The sequence below is a fragment of the Salmo salar genome, chromosome ssa21 (genome assembly GCF_905237065.1).
Source record: "Salmo salar chromosome ssa21, Ssal_v3.1, whole genome shotgun sequence".
NCBI lineage: Eukaryota > Metazoa > Chordata > Actinopteri > Salmoniformes > Salmonidae > Salmo > Salmo salar.
In genome coordinates, this window is record NC_059462.1 from 22312025 (window position 1) to 22331477 (window position 19453).

Here is a 19453-nt window from a genome sequence, read left to right on the forward strand (position 1 = left end):
AATGACTGGCAGCCTTCCAGCTACCACAGAACTCCTGTACTTCATCCACTGTCGGTCTACCTCCATCACCACCAGCATCTTCAAAGGGAACTGGGACTTCGTCAGCGGACAAGGAGTCCTCAGATTCAGGGTTCTCAATGGCTACAAGGTTGGGGGGCAGCTCCTCACTGTCAGAATCTGATTCCTGACTTTCATACTCAGACTCATTGTCATAAAAGAAAATCTCCAGAATTTCCGCATTTGTAAGTTCTCCTTTGAAAAGACATTGCTAATGCTACATCTTCTCACTAGCTATATACATAAACATAAATAAACAACAACACTGAATGGCTCAGAGTGGAAGTGAGAGGTTACGTAATTGACTGCCGGCACGCGCCACTTGTATCAATAAATCACTATTACAAAATGTTTTGTGTGGTAATTAGTTATATATTTACTGTTTTATTCACGTTTTCAAGTTCTATTGACAAATCATGCATTCCGATTCTTGCATAGATTGTAATGGGCGCATATTATGTGTGTCATTTTTGTTGTTGAAGTTTGTACTGATTATGATGAGCGACAAAGCATTCTGGGTTTCACGTAATCGTCTGTGGTACCAAAGATGTTATAACAAAATGAGATGAGTAAGGGTTCACAATTCTTTTGAGAACCTCCGGAAATGAATGGTGGGATGTGAACGATGGTAGACGACACACCCAACATACATACTATAAACAGACCAAACTCATCTTGTCTTATCATCTTTGGTTTTTGTGAGAGAAAAAAAGCATGGCAGCACGCAGAAACTACCCATAGTCGGATTACTTTCGATTTCCAGAGTGTTTTACTCAATTATTTCGATCAATGGTGAGCTCACCCGTGATGTGATTAATTATAGTCATTTCTATTAGCCAATTCATATTGTAGTTTATGTTAGCCGAGAGTTATACAAATATGACTGCTTGTGTTACTTATAAAAAATGACTGCTTGTGTTACGTCAATCTTTCCTCAGTTAGCGCTAGGACAAATGTAGCCTACATTTTTCTGGTTTGGAAGATTGTGCTATGCTGTAGCTACTTCTGTGAATGTCTAAACATTGCATCCAAAAATAAACTGCTCACATTCTGGATATAACTTTGTAAGGACTGTGTTTGTGCAAAATATTTCTGTAAAAACAGTGTGGTCAGCTCAAAATGCTGATTGTTGCATCATTCGAAACGGTCCGTTCTAAATAAGGGTTCTAATCACACTGGTTTGATCGTACGCTACAGGGACCACTGTAGAATGATCACACCTGTGTGATGGTACGTGTGAAAAGGTTAACGCCAAGAATGGAATTCATTGCCCTTGACAATCAACCGTTCCCTGTCGTGGATGATGTTGGCTTTCGCCAACTGGTCGAGCACCTTGAGCCCCGGTACACACTACCAAGTAGACAAAGTAGGTGCTATTTTTCAGATGTTGCCCTACCGAAACGCACATCTATGAGCTACTTGCTATGGGCGTCACTGCTATTAGCTTCACGACTGACATTTGGACCAGCGATGTCAGCCCCATGAGCATGCTGAGTCTTACAGCACAGTGGGTCGACAAGGATTTTGTATTGAGGAAAGCCGTATTGCAACTTGGAAACACAAACACACTCCTAGCGACATTCGAACAACTGAGTCGAGAAATAAACTCATAAACTGCATCTGCAGCAGACGTGATACCCTCTGTCATGGCATTGAGACGCCTGCTCAACAAGACTGCAAACACAGACTGTGGGGTTAAAACTTGCAAAAAAACTCAAGGCTGTGAACAAGCGATTAGGTGGCATTCTCTCTGAGCCTCTTTACTGTGTCGCCACCATGCTCAATGCTAGGTACAAGGACCGCTACTTCGATGCAGACAAGAAACAAGGTTTATGTGAAATGTTACAGACACAGCTGGACAAGATGTGCACCTCGGTGCACACAGTGACAGTGCGCACCCTGGAAGAGAGGCCACAGACCGACAGACAGAGCTGAAACTTCCCTGCTTGACATGTATGATGAAATCCTGGTTGAGAATGAACAACGAAACAGCACAGTAGAGGTTGGCCGATTAATTAGGGCCGATTTCAAGTTTTCATAACAAAATCGGTAATCGGCCTTTTTGGACGCAGATTATGGCCGATTACATTGCAATCCACGAGAAGACTGTGTGGCAGGCTGACCACCTGTTACGCGAGTGCAGCATCAAAAGGACCTTGTGGCTGCAAGGAGTCAAGGTAAGTTGCTAGCTAGCATTAAACTTTTCTTATGTAAAACAAAATCTTCACATAATCACTAGTTAACTACACATGGTTGGTGATATTACTAGGTTAACTAGCTTGTCATGCGTTCCATATAATCAAAGCGGTGCCTATTAATTTATCATCGAATCACAGCCTACTTAACATTTAACAAAAGCACATTCGCGAAAAAAATCACAATCGTTGCACAAATGTACCTAACCATAAACATCAATGCCTTTCTTAAAATCAATACACAGAAGTCTATTTTTTAATTTTTTAAACCTGCATATTTATTTAAAAGAAATGCATGTTAGCAGGCAATATTAACTAGGGAAATTGTGTCACTTCTCTTGCATTCAGTGCAAGCAGAGTCAGGGTATATGCAGCAGTTTGGGCCACTTGGCTCGTTGAGAACTGCGTGAAGACAATTTCTTCCTAACAAAGACCGTAATTAATTTGCCAGAATTTTACATAATTTTGACATACCATTGAAGGTTGTGCAATGTAACAGCAATATCTTGACTTAGGGTTGCCACCCGTTCAATAAAATATGGAACGGTTCTGTATTTCACTGAAAGAATAAACGTTTTGTTTCTGAAATGATAGTTTCCAGATTTGACCATATTAAGGACCAAAGGCTCATATTTCTGTGTGTTTATTATAATTAAGACTATGATTTGATATTTGATAAAGCAGTGGTAGGCAGCAGCAGGCTCGTAAGCATTCATTCAAACAGCACTTTACTGTGTTTGCCAGCAGCTCTTAGCAATGCTTGAAGCACAGCGCTGTTTACGACTTCAAACCTATCAACTCCCGAGATTAGGCTGGCAATACTAAAGTGCCTAAAAAAAACATCCAACAGTCAAAGGTATATGAAATACAAATGGTATAAAGAGAAATAGTCAAAGCGTCATAATTCCTATAATAACTACAACCTAAAACTTCTTAACTGAGAATATTGAAGACTCATTTTAAAAGAAACCACCAGCTTTCATATGTTCTCATGTTCTGAACAAGGAACTTAAACATTAGCTTTTTACATGGCACGTATTGCACTTTTACTTTCTTCTCCAACACTGTGTTTTTGCATTATTTAAACCAAATTGAACATGTTTCATTATTTATTTGAGACGAAATTGATTTTATTAAGTTAAAATAAAAGTGTTCATTGTTCATTCAGTATTACAACTATATATATATTTATGAAATAAATAGGTTTTGATTATGTTTTACTGGTAATGGAGACATACGTAAATGCCAACAAATTTACTTTATGGTCAGCGTGTGTGTGAGAACTATTTAACTGAACTAGAATGCTTAAAAGGCCGCAAAAATGTCAAATATCAGTTATCGATATCGTTTTTTGGGGCAAGGAAAATATTGGAATCAACCAAAAATGTCATATCGGTGCATCCCTAATATAAATATATAGAGATTTGTATTTCCTAAGGAGAAAGAAGCTCTTCATTTCATGGGGCATACTCAACCGACCCACCACCAATATGTAGCACCCAGTTGAGGTAAAAACCTGGCTGCTACAGCAGTGCAGCCTTTACTACCAGCACTAGAGAAGAGGAGGGAATAAGGATGGATTTCTTACCTGAATCTCATATAAATGAGCGATGTGGAACTGAACTGTGAATAGAAAGAGAGAACGAGAGATATAAACTGATACACAGGACAGGAGAATAATCACTTACATAGGGTGCTCTTTCACTTTCCCCCTAGTGATGAAACCAAAACAGAAGCTGGCAGAAATTCATGATTGAAGAAAAACATGTTTTTACAGAGAGAGCTATAGCAAATAAATCCATGTACTGTTTCTGTATCCCTGTGGGGAAAAGATGGGTACAGACCAAAGTAGTCTGCATGGTGTGTGGTTACAGATGGGAGAGGGGGAGGTTAGGTCCCCAGTGTGTGTGTGTAGATGAAACTGCTCACATGTAAGTGTGTGTGTCAGAGTCTCAACTCTGGTGAGGTACTTTATGCCGATCCCCCCTAATGCTGTCTCCTAGGCAACCCAGTCTTAGGCAGGCATTTGGAGTGTGTGTGTGTGTGTGTGTGTGTGTGTGTGTGTGTGTGTGTGTGTGTGTGTGTGTGTGTGTCACGCGCGTGTGTGTCTCCTTGACAACCCCTGGCTCAGGAAAATGGGCTGTGGGGAAATGGCATGACAACTGGCAGGAAATAATCAAATGATAAAAATATCCAGCCAGCATTCTGTGGCCTTTCCTTATGTGGTTAATACTGAGAAATGGTCAACCTGACAATGTCATATGTAATAATCCAGCAACACATCAGCTCGCCTACCTAACTCAACATGCTGGGAGAGAACAGGAGAGAGAGGTAATGAATTGGGGCTTCAGTGATGGTACCAAACAGGAGAGGAATGCTGTTTGTGTGTGTGCACGCGGGCGTGCAGAGAGAGAAATGGGGGTGTAATGTTACTTACTTTCAGCTTTGGACAAAGTGCAGGGGTTGGAGTCAATCAAAGCCAGTTGAAAATGCTGCAGAGAGAGAGAGACACAGAGAGAGAGAGAGAGAGAGAGAGACAGACACACACACAGAGAGAGAGACACAGAGAGAGAGAGAGAGAGAGAGAGAGAGAGAGAGAGAGAGAGAGAGAGAGAGACAGAGACAGAGAGAGAGAGAGAGAGAGAGAGAGAGAGAGAGAGAGAGAGAGAGAGAGAGAGAGAGAGAGAGAGAGAGAGAGAGAGAGAGAGAGAGAGAGAGAGAGAAAGTCATGTTGGACAGTTTCCATGCAACTTTGTTCCTATATGACAAAGGTTCAGCCTTTTACATGAAGGATACACACGTCTGGTTCCTCCAGGTTGACAAACGTATGCCTACAAAGTATAACGTGGAATTGATCCAATGGATGGTCCAACAGGGCAACAGACAGAGAGTGCGTCCACAAACCTCTCCATGGGGACCCCCAGACTTTTCACAATTTTGTTGAAGCCCTGAACTAACTCATCAGATTCACCTAGTCAAAGGCTCGATGATTAGTTGACCATTTTAAAAATCAGGTGTGCTATAGCTGTGGAATAGTTCAAATACATAGAACGGCTGAGGGTCCCACGAGGAGAAGTTTGAGAACCCCTGGCCTATGGGACTAGCCTCCACGATCCTGCTGTAACGTCTCCTCAACTCTCTGTGGATGATATCATTTTCCCAACTTCCCCTAGTCTAGCGTTTGTAAATCTGAATGAGACTGGATAGGTGTAACCAATATTGCGATAGCCTCACCTAACCTTCCAGAGGGCTCCTCGACATATAATGTTTACCTATCCAGTCTCTTCAGATGTGCACCCACCAGGTGAAGGGGAGGCTAGTCACTCAGACAGACACACCAGGAGCAGACATAGCAGAGCAGCAGTCTTTCACTGCAGCAGAAAGCAGCCCTTTAAACACACACCTCAACTCAGCATCAACGACCCCATTACACTGCAGCAACATGACAGAGAGGAGGAGAGAAACAGAGAAGGGGAGGGGGATAACAGAGGCGACCTGCAGAATGTCCTCATCCTCCTCCGATCCTTCATCTCACCACATCATATGTCCATTCATCTTATCCAAGCGAACATTCCTTCTATTCATCCTTGGAAGGACAGACTTAATCCTCCCTCTTCCTACAGTAGTAACTGTCTGTCTGTCACAGATGACAGGACTCAGGAACAGCCTGGACACTAATGCTCACGCTTGGCGGATGGGAGTTTAGCCTGGATGCTACTGCAAATGTTAACTTGTGGCTAACCGTTAACCCCACCCAGGGCTCTCAGAGAGATTAACCCAGAACACAGAGCCAGGTGGTAGTTCAGGGCCACCAAGCTTTCCAGTAGGGAAGCCAAGTCCACACTCATTGCTTTGGGACAGGATGCAGATTTGAATCTTTCACTTTGATCCTCATCCTGCCCTGTCTGACACCTCAGCAACAAACGGCCCAATCCCAACTAATAATCCCTGCTAGTCAGCCAAGCAGAAAGCCATCTGCAGGAGACAGTCTAGTCAACCAGTCAGTCAGTCCAGCCAGCTGGTTAAGAGCAGTAGCTCCCCCTCCTGTACCTGAGGCAGGCAGCAGGCCCCAGTCTCAACATGTAGTCTCTATTGGTTTCAGTTGCTTGTTCTGGTGGCTGCAGCCCTTAGTGCCATTTCAGGAAGCATGTGAAGGAAGACATGATCTGGACCTCAAGCCATCAACCCTGGTCTTGGAGAGCTACAGGCTTTTGTTCCAGCCCAGCTTTAACTAACACACCTGATTCATCACAACCTTCATTAGGCATCAGATGTTAGTGCTGGGCTGGAACAAGAACCTGCACATACTGTAGTTCTCCAGCACAAGTAAAGGAGTAAAGACAGAACAGCCAGCAGCACTATAAAGGCCATGGCATAATCCCCCTATACAAATACACCATGACTATAATGCCTAAACAAATAGTTAAATAACACACTTCTGCAGCATGCAGAAAAATGGCGCCGGAGAAGAAGACTGATGTTTTACGTGTCCCCAACCGATTGTGTTTTTTTGTTCATTTATTTGCATCATTTTTTGAAACGTATTTTGTACAATGTTGCTGCTACCGTCTCTTATGACCGGAAATAAATTCTGGACATCAGGACTGGGATTACTCACCACGGACTGGCATCCTTTTTTTCCTTTAATGAGTCTGACGAGCCCGACGCAAACGATATACTGCTTTCTCAGGAACAGGCACAGATCCCCGTGAAGAGGAGGCGGAGAAAAAGGGGCCAAAGGGCGGGCTGCCTTCTGAGAATTCGTAGGCGATCGAATAAACACCCACATCCTTCCATTCTGCTAGCAAACGTGAAATCTTTGGAGAATAAAATAGATGACCTACGCGCAAGACTAAGCTACCAACGGGACATTCAAAATTGTAACATCTTATGCTTCACGGAGTCGTGGCTGAATGATGACACTATCAACATACAGCTGGCTGGTTATACGCTGTACAGGCAGGATAGGGCAACGGCGTCTGGTAAGACAAGGGGCGGCGGACAATGTATTTTTGTAAATAACAGCTGGTGCACGATATCTAAGGAAGTCTTGAGCTACTGCTCGCCTGAGGTAGAGTATCTCATGATAAGCAATAGACCACACTATCTACCTCGAGAGTTTTCATCTGTATTTTTCGTAGATGTTTACATACCACCTCAGTCAGAGGCTGGCACTAAGACAGCATTGAATGGGCTGCACTCTCCCAGAGGCGGCGCTCCTAGTAGCCTGGGACTTTAATGCAGGGAAACTTAAATCCGTTTCACCTCATTTCTATCAGCATGTTAAATGCAACCAGAGAAAAAAAATAACTAATTAAAAAAAGATACAAAATAAAAAACTCTGTACCACCTTTACTCCACACAGACGCATAAAGCTCTCCCTCGCCCTCCATTTGGCAAATCTGACCATAATTCTAGCCTCCTGATTCCTGCTTACAAGCTAAACTTAAAGCAGGAAGCACCAGCGACTAGATCAATAAAAAGTGGTCAGATGAAGCAGATGCTAAGCTACAGGACTGTTTTGCTAGCACAGACTGGAATATGTTCCGGGATTCCTCCGATGGCATTGAGGAGTACACCACATCAGTCACCGGCTTTATCAATAAGTGCATCGTCCCCACAGTGACCATATGTACATACCCCAACCAGAAGCCATGGATTACATGCAACATCCGCACTGAGCTAAAGGCTAGAGCTGCCGATTTCAAGGAGCTGGACTCTAACCCGGAAGCTTATAAGAAATCCTGCTATGCCCTCCGATGAACCATCAAAACAGGCAAAGCATCAATACAGGACTAAGATCGAATCGTACTACACCGGCTCTGACACTCGTCAGATGTGACAGGGCTTACAAACCATTACAGACTCCAAAGGGAAGCACAGCCGAGAGCAGCCCAGTGACACGAGCCTACCAGATGAGCTAAACTACTTCTATGCTCGCTTCGAGGCAAATAGCACTGAAACATGCATGAGAGCACCAGCTGTTCCGGGAGACTGTGTGATCACGCTCACCGCCGCCGATGTGAGTAAGACCTTTAAACTAGAGGTTGACCGATTAATCGGAATGGTGGATTAATTAGGGCCGATTTCAAGTTTTCATAACAAATCGGTAATCGGCATTTTTGGACACCGATCATGGCTGATTACATTGCACTCCACGAGGAGACTGCGTGGCAGGCTGACTACCTGTTATGCGATTGCAGCAAGGAGTCAAGGTAAGGTGCTAGCTAGCATTTAACGTATCTTATAAAAAACAATCAATCTTAACATAATCACTAGTTAACTACACATGGTTGATGATATTACTAGTTTATCTAGCTTGTCCTGCGTTGCATATAATCGATGCGGTGCCTGTCAATTTATCATTGAATCATAGCCTACTTCGCCAAACGGATATTTAACAAGCGCATTCGCAAAAAAAGCACTGTCGTTGCACCAATGTGTACCTAACCACAAACATCAACACCTTTCTTAAAATCAATACACAAGTATATATTTTTAAACCTGTATATTTAGTTAATATTGCCTGCTAACATGAATTTCTTTTAACTATGGAAATTGTGTCACTTCTCTTGCGTTCTGTGCAACAGAGTCAGGCTATACGCAGCAGTTTGGGCCGCCTGGCTCGTTGCGAACTGTGTGAAGACCAATTTCGCCAAACGGGGGATGACTTAACAAAAGCGCATATGCAAAAAAAAGCACAATTGTTGCATGAATGTACCTAACCATAAACATCAATGCCTTTCTTAAAATCAATACACAGAAGTATATTTTTTTAAACCTGCAGATTTTGTTCAAAGAAATCCAGGTTAGCAGGAAATATTAAACTAGGGAAATTGTGTCACTTCTCTTGCGTTCATTGAACGCAAAGTCAGGGTATATGCAACAGTTTGGGCCGCCTGGCTCGTTGCAAACTAATTTGCCAGAATCTTATGTAATTATGACATAACATTGAAGGTTGTGCAATGTAACAGGAATATTTAGACTTATGGATGCCACCCGTTAGATAAAATACGGAACGGTTCCGTATTTCACTGAAAGAATAAATATTAAAAATCCGAAATGATAGTTTCCGGATTTGACCATAATAATGACCAAAGGCTCATATTTCTGTGTGTTATTATGTTATAATTAAGTCTATGATTTGATAGAGCAGTCTGACTGAGCGGTGGTAGGCAGCAGCAGGCTCGTAAGCATCCATTCAAACAGCACTTTCGTGCGTTTGCCAGCAGCTCTTCGCTGTGCTTCAAGCAATGAGCTGTTTATGACTTCAAACCTATCAACTCCCGAGATTAGGCTGGTGGAACCGATGTGAAATAGCTAGCTAGTTAGCGTGGTGCGCGCTAATAGCGTTTCAATCGGTGACATAACTCGCTCTGAGACCTTGAAGTAGGTGTTCCCGTTGCACTGCAAGGGCCGTGGCTTTTGTGGAGCGATGGGTAACGATGCTTCGAGGGTGGCTGTTGTCGATGTGTTCCTGGTTCGTGCCCAGGTACGGGCGAGGAGAGGGACGGAAGCAATACTGTTACACTGGCAATACTAAAGTGCCTATAAGAACATCCAATAGTCAAAAATATATGAAATACAAATGGTATAGAGAGAAATAGTCCTATAATTCCTATAATAACTACAACCTAAAACTTCTTACCTGGGAATATTGAAGACTCATGTTAAAAGGAACCACCAGCTTTCATATGTTCTCATGTTCTGAGCAAGGAACTTAAACGTTAGCTTTTTTACATGGCACATAATGCACTTTTACTTTCTTCTCCAACACTTTGTTTTTGCATTAATTAAACCAAATTGAACATGTTTCATTATTTATTTGAGGCAAAATTGATTTTATTGATGTATTATATTAAGTTAAAATAAAAGTGTTCATTCAGTATAGATGTAATTGTCATTATTACAATAAAAGCTAAAAAAATTATAAAATAAAAACCAGCCGATTAATCGGTATCGGCTTTTTTGGTCCTCCAATAATCGGTATTGAAAAATCATAAATCGGTCGACCTCTACTTTAAACAGGTCAACATTCACAAGGCCGCAGGGCCAGAGGGATTACCAGCACATGCACTCCGAGCATGCGCTGACCAACTGGCAAGTGTCTTCACTGACATTTACAACCTCTCCTTGTCCTAGTCTGTAATACCAACATGTTTAAAGCAGACCACCATAGTGCCTGTGCCCAAAAACAATAAGGTAACCTACCTAAATGACTACCGACCCGTAGCACTCACGTCTGAAGCCATGAAGTGCTTTGAAAGGTTGGTCATGGCTCACAACACCATTATCCCAGAAACCCTAGACCCACTCCAATTTGCATACCGCCCCAACTGATCCACAGATGATGCAATCTCTGTTGCACTCCACACTGCCCTTTACCCACCTGGACAAAAATAACACCTATGTGAGAATGCTATTAATTGACTACAGCTCAGGGTTCAACACCATAGTGCCCCCAAAGTTCATCAATAAGCTAAGGACCCTGGGACTAAACACCTCCCTCTGCAACTGGATCCTGGCCTTCCTGACGGGCCACCCCCAGGTGGTAAGGGTAGGTAACAACACATCCACCACGTTGATCCTCAACACAGGGGCCCCTCTGGGGTGCGTGCTCAGCCCCCTCCTGTACTCCCTGTTCACTCATGACTACACGGCCAGGCACGACTCCAACACCATCATTAAGTTTGCCGATGACACAATAGTGGTAGGCCTGATCACCGACAATGACGAGACAGCCTATAGGGAGGAGGTCAGAGACCTGGCCGTCTGGAGCCAGGACAACAACATCTCCCTCAAAGTGATCAAGACAAAGGAGATGATTGTGGACTACAGGAAAAAGAGGACCGAGCACACCTCCATTCTCGTCGATGGGGCTGCAGTGGAGCAGGTTGAGAGCTTCATGTTCCTTGGTGTCCACATCACCAACAAACTAACATGGTCCAAGCACACAATGACAGTCGTGAAGAGGGCACGACAAAACCTATTCCCCCTCAGGAGACTGAAAAGTTTTGGCATAGGTCCTCAGATCCTCAAAAGGTTCTACAGCTGCACCATCGAGAGTATCCTGGCCGGTTGCATCACTGCCTGGTATGGCAACTGCTCGGCCTCCGACCGCAAGGCACTACAGAAGGTAGTGCGAACGGCCCAGTACATCACTGGGGCCAAGCTCCTTGCCATCCAGGACCTCTATACTAGTGGGTGTCAGAGGGAGGCCCTAAAAATTACAAAGCAAATTACGGACTCCTCTTTAAATCTGGGTATTCCTCCAAAGCTCCATTGTCCTGAGTCTACACAACTCTGCCAGGACCTAGGATCAAGGGAGATACTAAAGTGTTTTAGTACTATATCTCTTGACACAATGATGAAAATAATCATGGCCTCCAAACCCTCAAGCTGCATACTGGACCCTATTCCAACTAAACTACTGAAAGAGCTGCTTCCTCTGCTTGGCCCTCCTATGTTGAACATAATAAACGGCTCTCTATCCACCGGATGTGTACCAAGCTCACTAAAAGTGGCAGTAATAAAGCCTCTCTTGAAAAAGCCGAATCTTGACCCAGAAATTATAAAAAACTATCGGCCTATATCGAATCTTCCATTCCTCTCAAAAAAAATTTGAAAAAGCTGTTGCACAGCAACTCACTGCCTTCCTGAAGACAAACAATGTATACGAAACGCTTCAGTCTGGTTTTAGACCCCATCATAGCACTGAGACTGCACTTGTGAAGGTGGTAAATGACCTTTCAATGACGTCAGACCGAGGCTCTGCATCTGTCCTCGTGCTCCTAGATCTTAGTACCGCTTTTGATACCATCGATCACCACATTCTTTTGGAGAGATTGGAAACCCAAATTGGTCTACATGGACAAGTTCTGGTCTGGTTTAGATCTTATCTGTCGGAAAGATATCAGTTTGTCTCTGTGAATGGTTTGTCCTCTGACAAATCAATTGTAAATTTCGGTGTTCCTCAAGGTTCCGTTTTAGGACCACTATTGTTTTCACTATATATTTTACCTCTTGGGGATGTCATTCGAAAACATAATGTTAAATTTCACTGCTATGCGGACGACACACAGCTGTACATTTCAATGAAACATGGTGAAGCCCCAAAATTGCCCTCGCTAGAAGCCTGTGTTTCAGACATAAAGAAGTGGATGGCTGCAAACTTTCTACTTTTAAACTCGGACAAAACAGAGATGCTTGTTCTAGGTCCCAAGAAACAAAGAGATCTTCTGTTGAATCTGACAATTAATCTGGATGGTTGTACAGTCGTCTCAAATAAAACTGTGAAGGACCTCGGCGTTACTCTGGACCCTGATCTCTCTTTTGAAGAACATATCAAGACTGTTTCAAGGACAGCTTTTTTCCATCTACGTAACATTGCAAAAATCTGAAACTTTCTGTCCAAAAATGACGCAGAAAAATTAATCCATGCTTTTGTTACTTCTAGGCTGGACTACTGCAATGCTCTACTTTCCAGCTACCCGGATAAAGCACTAAACAAACTTCAGTTAGTGCGATATACGGCTGCTAGAATCCTGACTAGAACCAAAAAAATTGATCATATTACTCCAGTGCTAGCCTCCCTACACTGGCTTCCTGTTAAGGCAAGGGCTGATTTCAAGGTTTTACTGCTAACCTACAAAGCATTACATGAGCTTGCTCCTACCCATCTTTCCGATTTGGTCCTGCCGTACATACCTACACGTACGCTACGGCCACAAGATGCAGGCCTCCTAATTGTCCCTAGAATTTCTAAGCAAACGGCTGGAGGTAGGGCTTTCTCCTATAGAGCTCAATTTTTATGGAATGGTCTGCCTACCAATGTGAGAGACGCAGACTCAGTCTCAACCTTTAAGTCTTTACTGAAGACTTATCTCTTCAGTAGGTCCTATGATTAAGTATAGTCTGGCCCAGGAGTGTGAAGGTGAACGGAAAGGCTGGAGCAACGAACCGCCCTTGCTGTCTCTGCCTTGCCGGTTCCCCTCTTTCCACTGGGATTCTCTGCCTCTAACCCTTTTAAAGGGGCTGAGTCACTGGCTTACTGGTGTTCTTCCATGCCGTCCATGGGAGGGGTGCGTCACTTGAGTGGGTTGAGTCACTGACGTGGTCTTCCTGTCTGGGTTGGCGCCCCCCCTTGGGTTGTGCCATGGCGGAGTTCGTTGTGGGCTATATTCGGCCTTGTCTTAGGACGGTAAGTTGGTGGTTGGAGACATCCCTCTAGTGGTGTGGGGGCGGTGCTTTGGCAAAGTGGGTGGGGTTATATCCTGCCTGTTTGGCCCTGTCTGGGGGTATCATCGGATGGGGCCACAGTGTCTTCTGATCCCTCCTGTCTCAGCCTCCAGTATTTATGCGGCAGTAGTTTATGTGTCGGGGGGCTAGGGTCAGTCTGTTACATCTGGAGTATTTCTCTTGTCTTATCCGGTGTCCTGTGTGAATTTAAATATGCTCTCTCTAATTCTCTCTTTCTGTCTTTCTCTCGGAGGACCTGAGCCCTAGGACCATGCCTCAGGACTACCTGGTATGATGACTCCTTGCTGTCCCCAGTCCACCTGGCCGTGCTGCTGCTCCAGTTTCAACTGTTCTGCCTGCGGCTATGGAACCCTGACCTGTTCACCGGACGTGCTTGTTGCACCCTCGACAACTACTATGATTATTATTATTTGACCATGCTGGTCATTTATGAACATTTTAACATCTTGACCATGTTCTGTTATAATATCCACCCTGCACAGCCAGAAGAGGACTGGCCACCCCTCATAGCCTGGTTCCTCTCTAGGTTTCTTCCTAGGTTTTTGTCCTTTCTAGGGAGTTTTTCCTAGGGAGTTTTTCCTAGCCACCGTGCTTCTTTCACATGCATTGCTTGTTGTTTGGGGTTTTAGGCTGGGTTTCTGTACAGCACTTTGAGATATCAGCTGATGTACGAAGGGCTATATAAATACATTTGATTTGATTTGAAAAATTGTCAAAGACTCCAGCCACCCTAGTCATAGACTGTTCTCTCTGCTACCGCACGGCTAGCGGTACCGGAGCGCCAAGTCTAGGTCCAAGACGCTTCTAAACAGCTTCTACCCCAAAGCCATAAGACTCCTGAACATCTAGTCAAATGGCTACCCAGACTATTTGCATTGCCCCCCCTCTTTTACACCACTGCTACTCTCTGTTGTTATCATCTATGCATAGTCACTTTAATAACTCTACCTACATGTACATATTACCTCAAATAACCGGTGCCCCGCACATTGATCCTGTACCGGTACCCTCCTGTACATAGTCTCGCTATTGTTATTTTACTGCTGCTCTTTAATTACTTGTTACTTTTATTTCTTATCTGTATTTTTTAAAACTGCTTGTTGGTTGTTGTTTAGGGGCTACTAAGTAAGCATTTCACTGTAAGGTCTACACCGGTTGTATTCAGCACATGTGACTACTATTTGATTTGCATCAGTGTCCTGTCTTCTCGCCATCTCACCAGCCTGTGACTAGGACACATCTACAGAGCATCGCTTACTGCATTAGAAAGGACATACTGTACCATACGCATACACTAACTTTTAGTCTCTACTGGTAACGCAACACTAGAAAATGGAGGCAAGAGAATGTAACCCAAATCAAAGCTCCTGCAGCAAGACCAGGCACAACAACTCATCATAACATGGTGCTGCAGACAGAGGCGGCGGTCTAAAATAAACATAAGGTGTCACACACAGTTAAGAATCATCGGCCTTGCAGCAGAAGCGGTCAATGTCAGATATAAAAAATCAGGGCAGCTCAGCCAACCTCCCTCTCTCGCCTCAGTTAGGGCTGGCAGGGACTGAGCCACTGCTAACTAACACACACACACACACACACACACACACACACACACACACACACACACACACACACACACACACACACACACACACACACACACACACACACACACACACACACACACACACACACACACCAACAGAGGAGTGGGAGATTTAACTGGGTCAAACACACACATATCTTCAAAGCCACACACACCTAATCAATAACACACACATCGAGAATATACCACCACATCAAATACAAACAAACGCAATACATTACCATACATGCCAAGCCTTTTGTGCGGTGCAGGAACTCCCTTAAACGCCATTTCATCCTCCAGCAGCCCTCTTCTTCTCTCCCTTTCCCTCCCTCTATAGCTCTCTATCACTCCACTACCAGGCAGATAATGCAGCAGGATTGTCAGCTTGCCTTTCCCCCCCCCTTCTCTCTCTCTCGCTCTCTCCGTTCTCTGTGTCACTGATTCCTATTGAGCAGACGGCTGCAATAGAGAGAGATGACGATAACTCCAGGCAGGCAGGCAGACACCCTCTCTCCTCTTCCTCCCCCCCCCCCTCGCTCTCCTCCAGCTGAGAATCTTCTCTATGGTCACACAGGAAGGAGGATTCTCATCACCCGACTAATATGCACCGGTCAATTACTCTCATCCTCCCTCTGACTCTCTTGTTCTGCCTCTCTCACAGCTTACATTGTGGGGTAGGTGTGTGTTGTAGGTACAGTAACAGCTGTTGGTAACTGGCAAGACATAAATTCTATGCAAAATGGCTGAGTGTTTCCATAGGTTGGCTCATTGATTCCTTTTACATGAAAATACTAACAGCATTTCTAAACTGTTACTATGGCTACGCCTTTTCTCCATCCAGCAAACTTACCACTGCCTTCCTCCCTCCTCCCCCCGCTGTCAGGAAGGAGGAAAAGTAATTGTCGCTATGGCCGTATGCGTTGAGGTCTCCACCCCTCCCTTCTCTCTCCCCTCCTTTACACGCTCATCACTCAGCCTCCCTTCTTCTCATCCCTCTTTTCCCTCTACTCATACCCTCTCCATCTCTCCTCCCCACCCTATTATTTTCTCTCTCTCTGCTCACACCGCCTCCTCCTCTCCATAGATAACTGGGCCAGTGTGTGTGTGTGCACGCCTGTGTGGCTGGCAGGGTGCCGTAGAGCTCAGTGGGGAGTGTGTGTGACTAAGGCAAGGGAGGACGTGCAGCACGTGTGCAGCCTGTTCAGTTCAATACTGCTTCTTGTACACACACACAGTCAGCAGCCAATCAAGGGCGAGCCAGTGCAGGACCAGAAACACTAGACACCTGGCTCTTTCCCCTCCTCTCCCAGGGAAGGGTGTCCATCCCGGCCCATCTCACCAGTCTGAGAGAACCCATCCTGGGTACAATCTCCCCATGGCTCCTAGTCTCTCAAGACAAAAAGGGTTGCCTCCCACAATGTACCAATGTTGGAGCTTAACATGTCTGTATGTATACAACGTTACTTTGGAATAGAGGAAAAGGCACAAATAGGAGCTAGCAAGATTGAGATCACAGATGTGATGTAATGAGTGCTTTTCGCAAGCGGCTAGTTTGCATGAGCTTCAGCAATATACCGTATACCGACAGTATGATTTTAGATAGATAGATGATATTGTGAAGTGGAAACGTCTAGGAGCAACACCGGCTCAGCCGCAAAGTGGTAGGCCACACAAGCTCACAGAATGGGACCGCTGAAGTGTGTAACGCGTACAAATTGCCTGTCCTCGGTTGCAACACTCACTACAGAGTTCCAAACTGCCTCTGGAGACAACGTCCGCACAAGAACTGTTCATCGGGAGTTTCATAAAAATGGGTTTCCATGGCCGAGCAGCCGCACACAAGCCTAAGATCACCATGCGCAATGCCAAGCGTCGGTTGGAGTGGTGTAAAGCTCCCCGCCATTGGACTCTGGAGCAGTGGAAACGCATTCTCTGGAGTGATGAATCACGCTTCACCATCTGTCAGTCTGACGGATGACTCTGGGTTTGGCGGACGCCAGGAGAACGCTACCTGCCCCACTGTATGGTGCCAACTGTAAAGTGTGGTGGAGGAATAATGGTCTGGGGCTGTTTTTCATGGTTCAGGTTACACCCCTTAGTTCAATTGAAGGAAAATCTTAACGCCACAGCACACAAGCATTTCGCTACACTCGCATTAACATCTGCTAACCATGTGTATGTGAATAATAAAATGACATTCTAGATGATTCTGTGCTTCCAACTTTGAGGCAACAGATTGAGGAAGGCCCTTTCCTATTTCAGCATGACAATGCTCCCGTGCACAAAGCGAGATCCATACAGAAATGGTTTGTCAAGATCAGTGTGGAAGAACATGACTGGCCTGCACAGAGCCCTGACCTCAACCCCATCGAACACCTTTGGGATGAATTGGAACGTTGACTGCGAGCCATGCCTAAATCGGACAACATCAAAACGACCCTTGAATAATTAGCGTAAACAATAAATCAACCGTTCCATTTCGGCAATTGCATTCACAAATTCATGCAATTGTTTTTAGTCTTTGCTGTAATAAAGGTTAAACCAAAACAAAAAAACTCTTGTACGCTAAATGTATTTAATGTTGTTTACATTGTTCCAAAAATGGTCAGGAAAATGATATTGTAATCTAACAGCACCTGTTTGGGACACATATTATGCAAGCAGCTCCTTACCTTCTCTCACTTGATCTCCAGTATTTTCCACAACTAGTCAAATTTATTCCACACATCTGACTCTCCCTTTAACTTCTGAGCAACCAGTAAACAAGCCCCGTTTCATGTTCATTTGTCACGTCCTCTGCATCCATTTTGCTGTCACGTGTTACGGTGTTCAGAGTTTGTTATAACCAATTTATTAATGTGATTATAATATGCTATGGTCCGGCCCTATCGATGCATACACATGTCACGTAAAGAGAGCAAAGGTTAAGGGAAAAGGGAATGTTTTTCCTAAACAAACGAGGGATTTTGGTAACAGAACTTTACCGTCAGAAATGATTGTAATTATGTTGCCGCTTCAGCAACACGATAAACACTGTTGATGTTCTGTGGTGGTCGCTGCAGCAGGTATGAGAGAGGGACTACGGGTCCTAGTCACAGTCACTCGCTGGTCATTTATTTTATTTTTCATTATTATTTTTTTTACACAAAACAGCAAGTCTGAGATCGGCACAATCGAATCAAACAGTGTGCTTATAGCATCAGACAAGCTCAGTGCATATAGTTGATTTGATTAAAGCACATACGATGCGTCTATATATGGAAAAATACCCGTTTAAAATGTTCAATCAATCATTTGGTCGAAAGAACAGACGACTGCCTCTGTCACCGAAGATAATTTTTTAGTAAGGGACAGCTTAGTCCCCAAATAAATAAATAAAATCAATGTCAACTGAGTTGTCTGTTCTTTCGACCAATCGATTGGTCTACATTTTAAGACGTGTATTTTATATATACACTGAACAAAAATATAAAACGCAACATGTAAAGTGTTGGACCCATGTTTCATGACCAGAAATGTTTCACACACACAAAAAGCTTATTTCACTGAACTTATGTGCACACATTTGTTTACATCCTTGTTAGTGAACATTTCTCCTTTGCCAAGATAATCCATCCACTTGACAGGTGTGGCATATCAAGAAACTGAATAAACAGAATAAACAGCATGATCATTACACAGGTGCATCTTGTGCTGGGGTCAATAAAAGGACTCTAAAATGTGTCATTTTGTCACACAACACAATGTCACAGTTGTCTCAAGTTGAGGGAGCGTGCAATTGGTAGGAATGTCCACCAGAGTTTTTGCCAGAGAATTTAATGTTCATTTCCCTACCATAAGCTGCCTCCAACATCATTTTAGATATGTTTTTCTGTCTGTAATAAAGCCTTTATGTCGGGGGAAACTCATTCTGATTGGCTGGGCCTGCCTCCCATGTGGGTGGGCCTATGGCTGCGCCCCTGCCCAGTTATGTGAAATACATAGGGCCTAATTTATTTATTTCAATTGACTGATTTCCTTATATGAACTATAACTTAGTAAAAATCTTTGCGTTTATATTTTTGTTCAGTATAGATAGTTCAATAGAACTATAAGAAATCTAAGATTTGTCAAATTATATCCAGCTCAGGGCTCCAGCTATGCATTCGGTCTGCTAACTTGCTAGATGTCAAGATCAAGCTTCTTTGGTTACAGCAGAGACATTCAGTCCCGTACTGGATCAGGATCCCTGTTGCGTAAACAGTTTTGTGCATAAAAAAAATGAAATTATATATTTTGGAAATAGCGCCCCTTGTGTGCACATTCAGTAATACAGTATACCCTGGTATGGTACAGAAAAGTTATGAATGTATCA

The 19453-nt window shown here is 43.9% G+C and overlaps 1 protein-coding gene across 5 annotated transcripts in view; it reads right to left on the reverse strand.

Annotated features, from left to right (window-relative positions):
• The window catches only part of kdm6a (lysine (K)-specific demethylase 6A), a 104309-nt gene that overhangs the window by 57207 nt on the left and 27649 nt on the right, over nucleotides 1–19453 (reverse strand). For 4 of the 5 annotated variants that reach the window (XM_014164461.2, XM_014164464.2, XM_014164463.2 and 1 more), the window contains 2 exons: nucleotides 4690–4744; nucleotides 3841–3875 (listed from right to left, as the gene is read on the reverse strand). In XM_014164461.2, coding sequence (XP_014019936.2) covers nucleotides 3841–3875; nucleotides 4690–4744 — 90 coding nt within the window. Of the gene's footprint in view, nucleotides 1–3840; nucleotides 3876–4689; nucleotides 4745–15338; nucleotides 15480–19453 lie in introns of those variants that run through there. The other variant, XM_014164467.2, reaches the window with a different exon arrangement.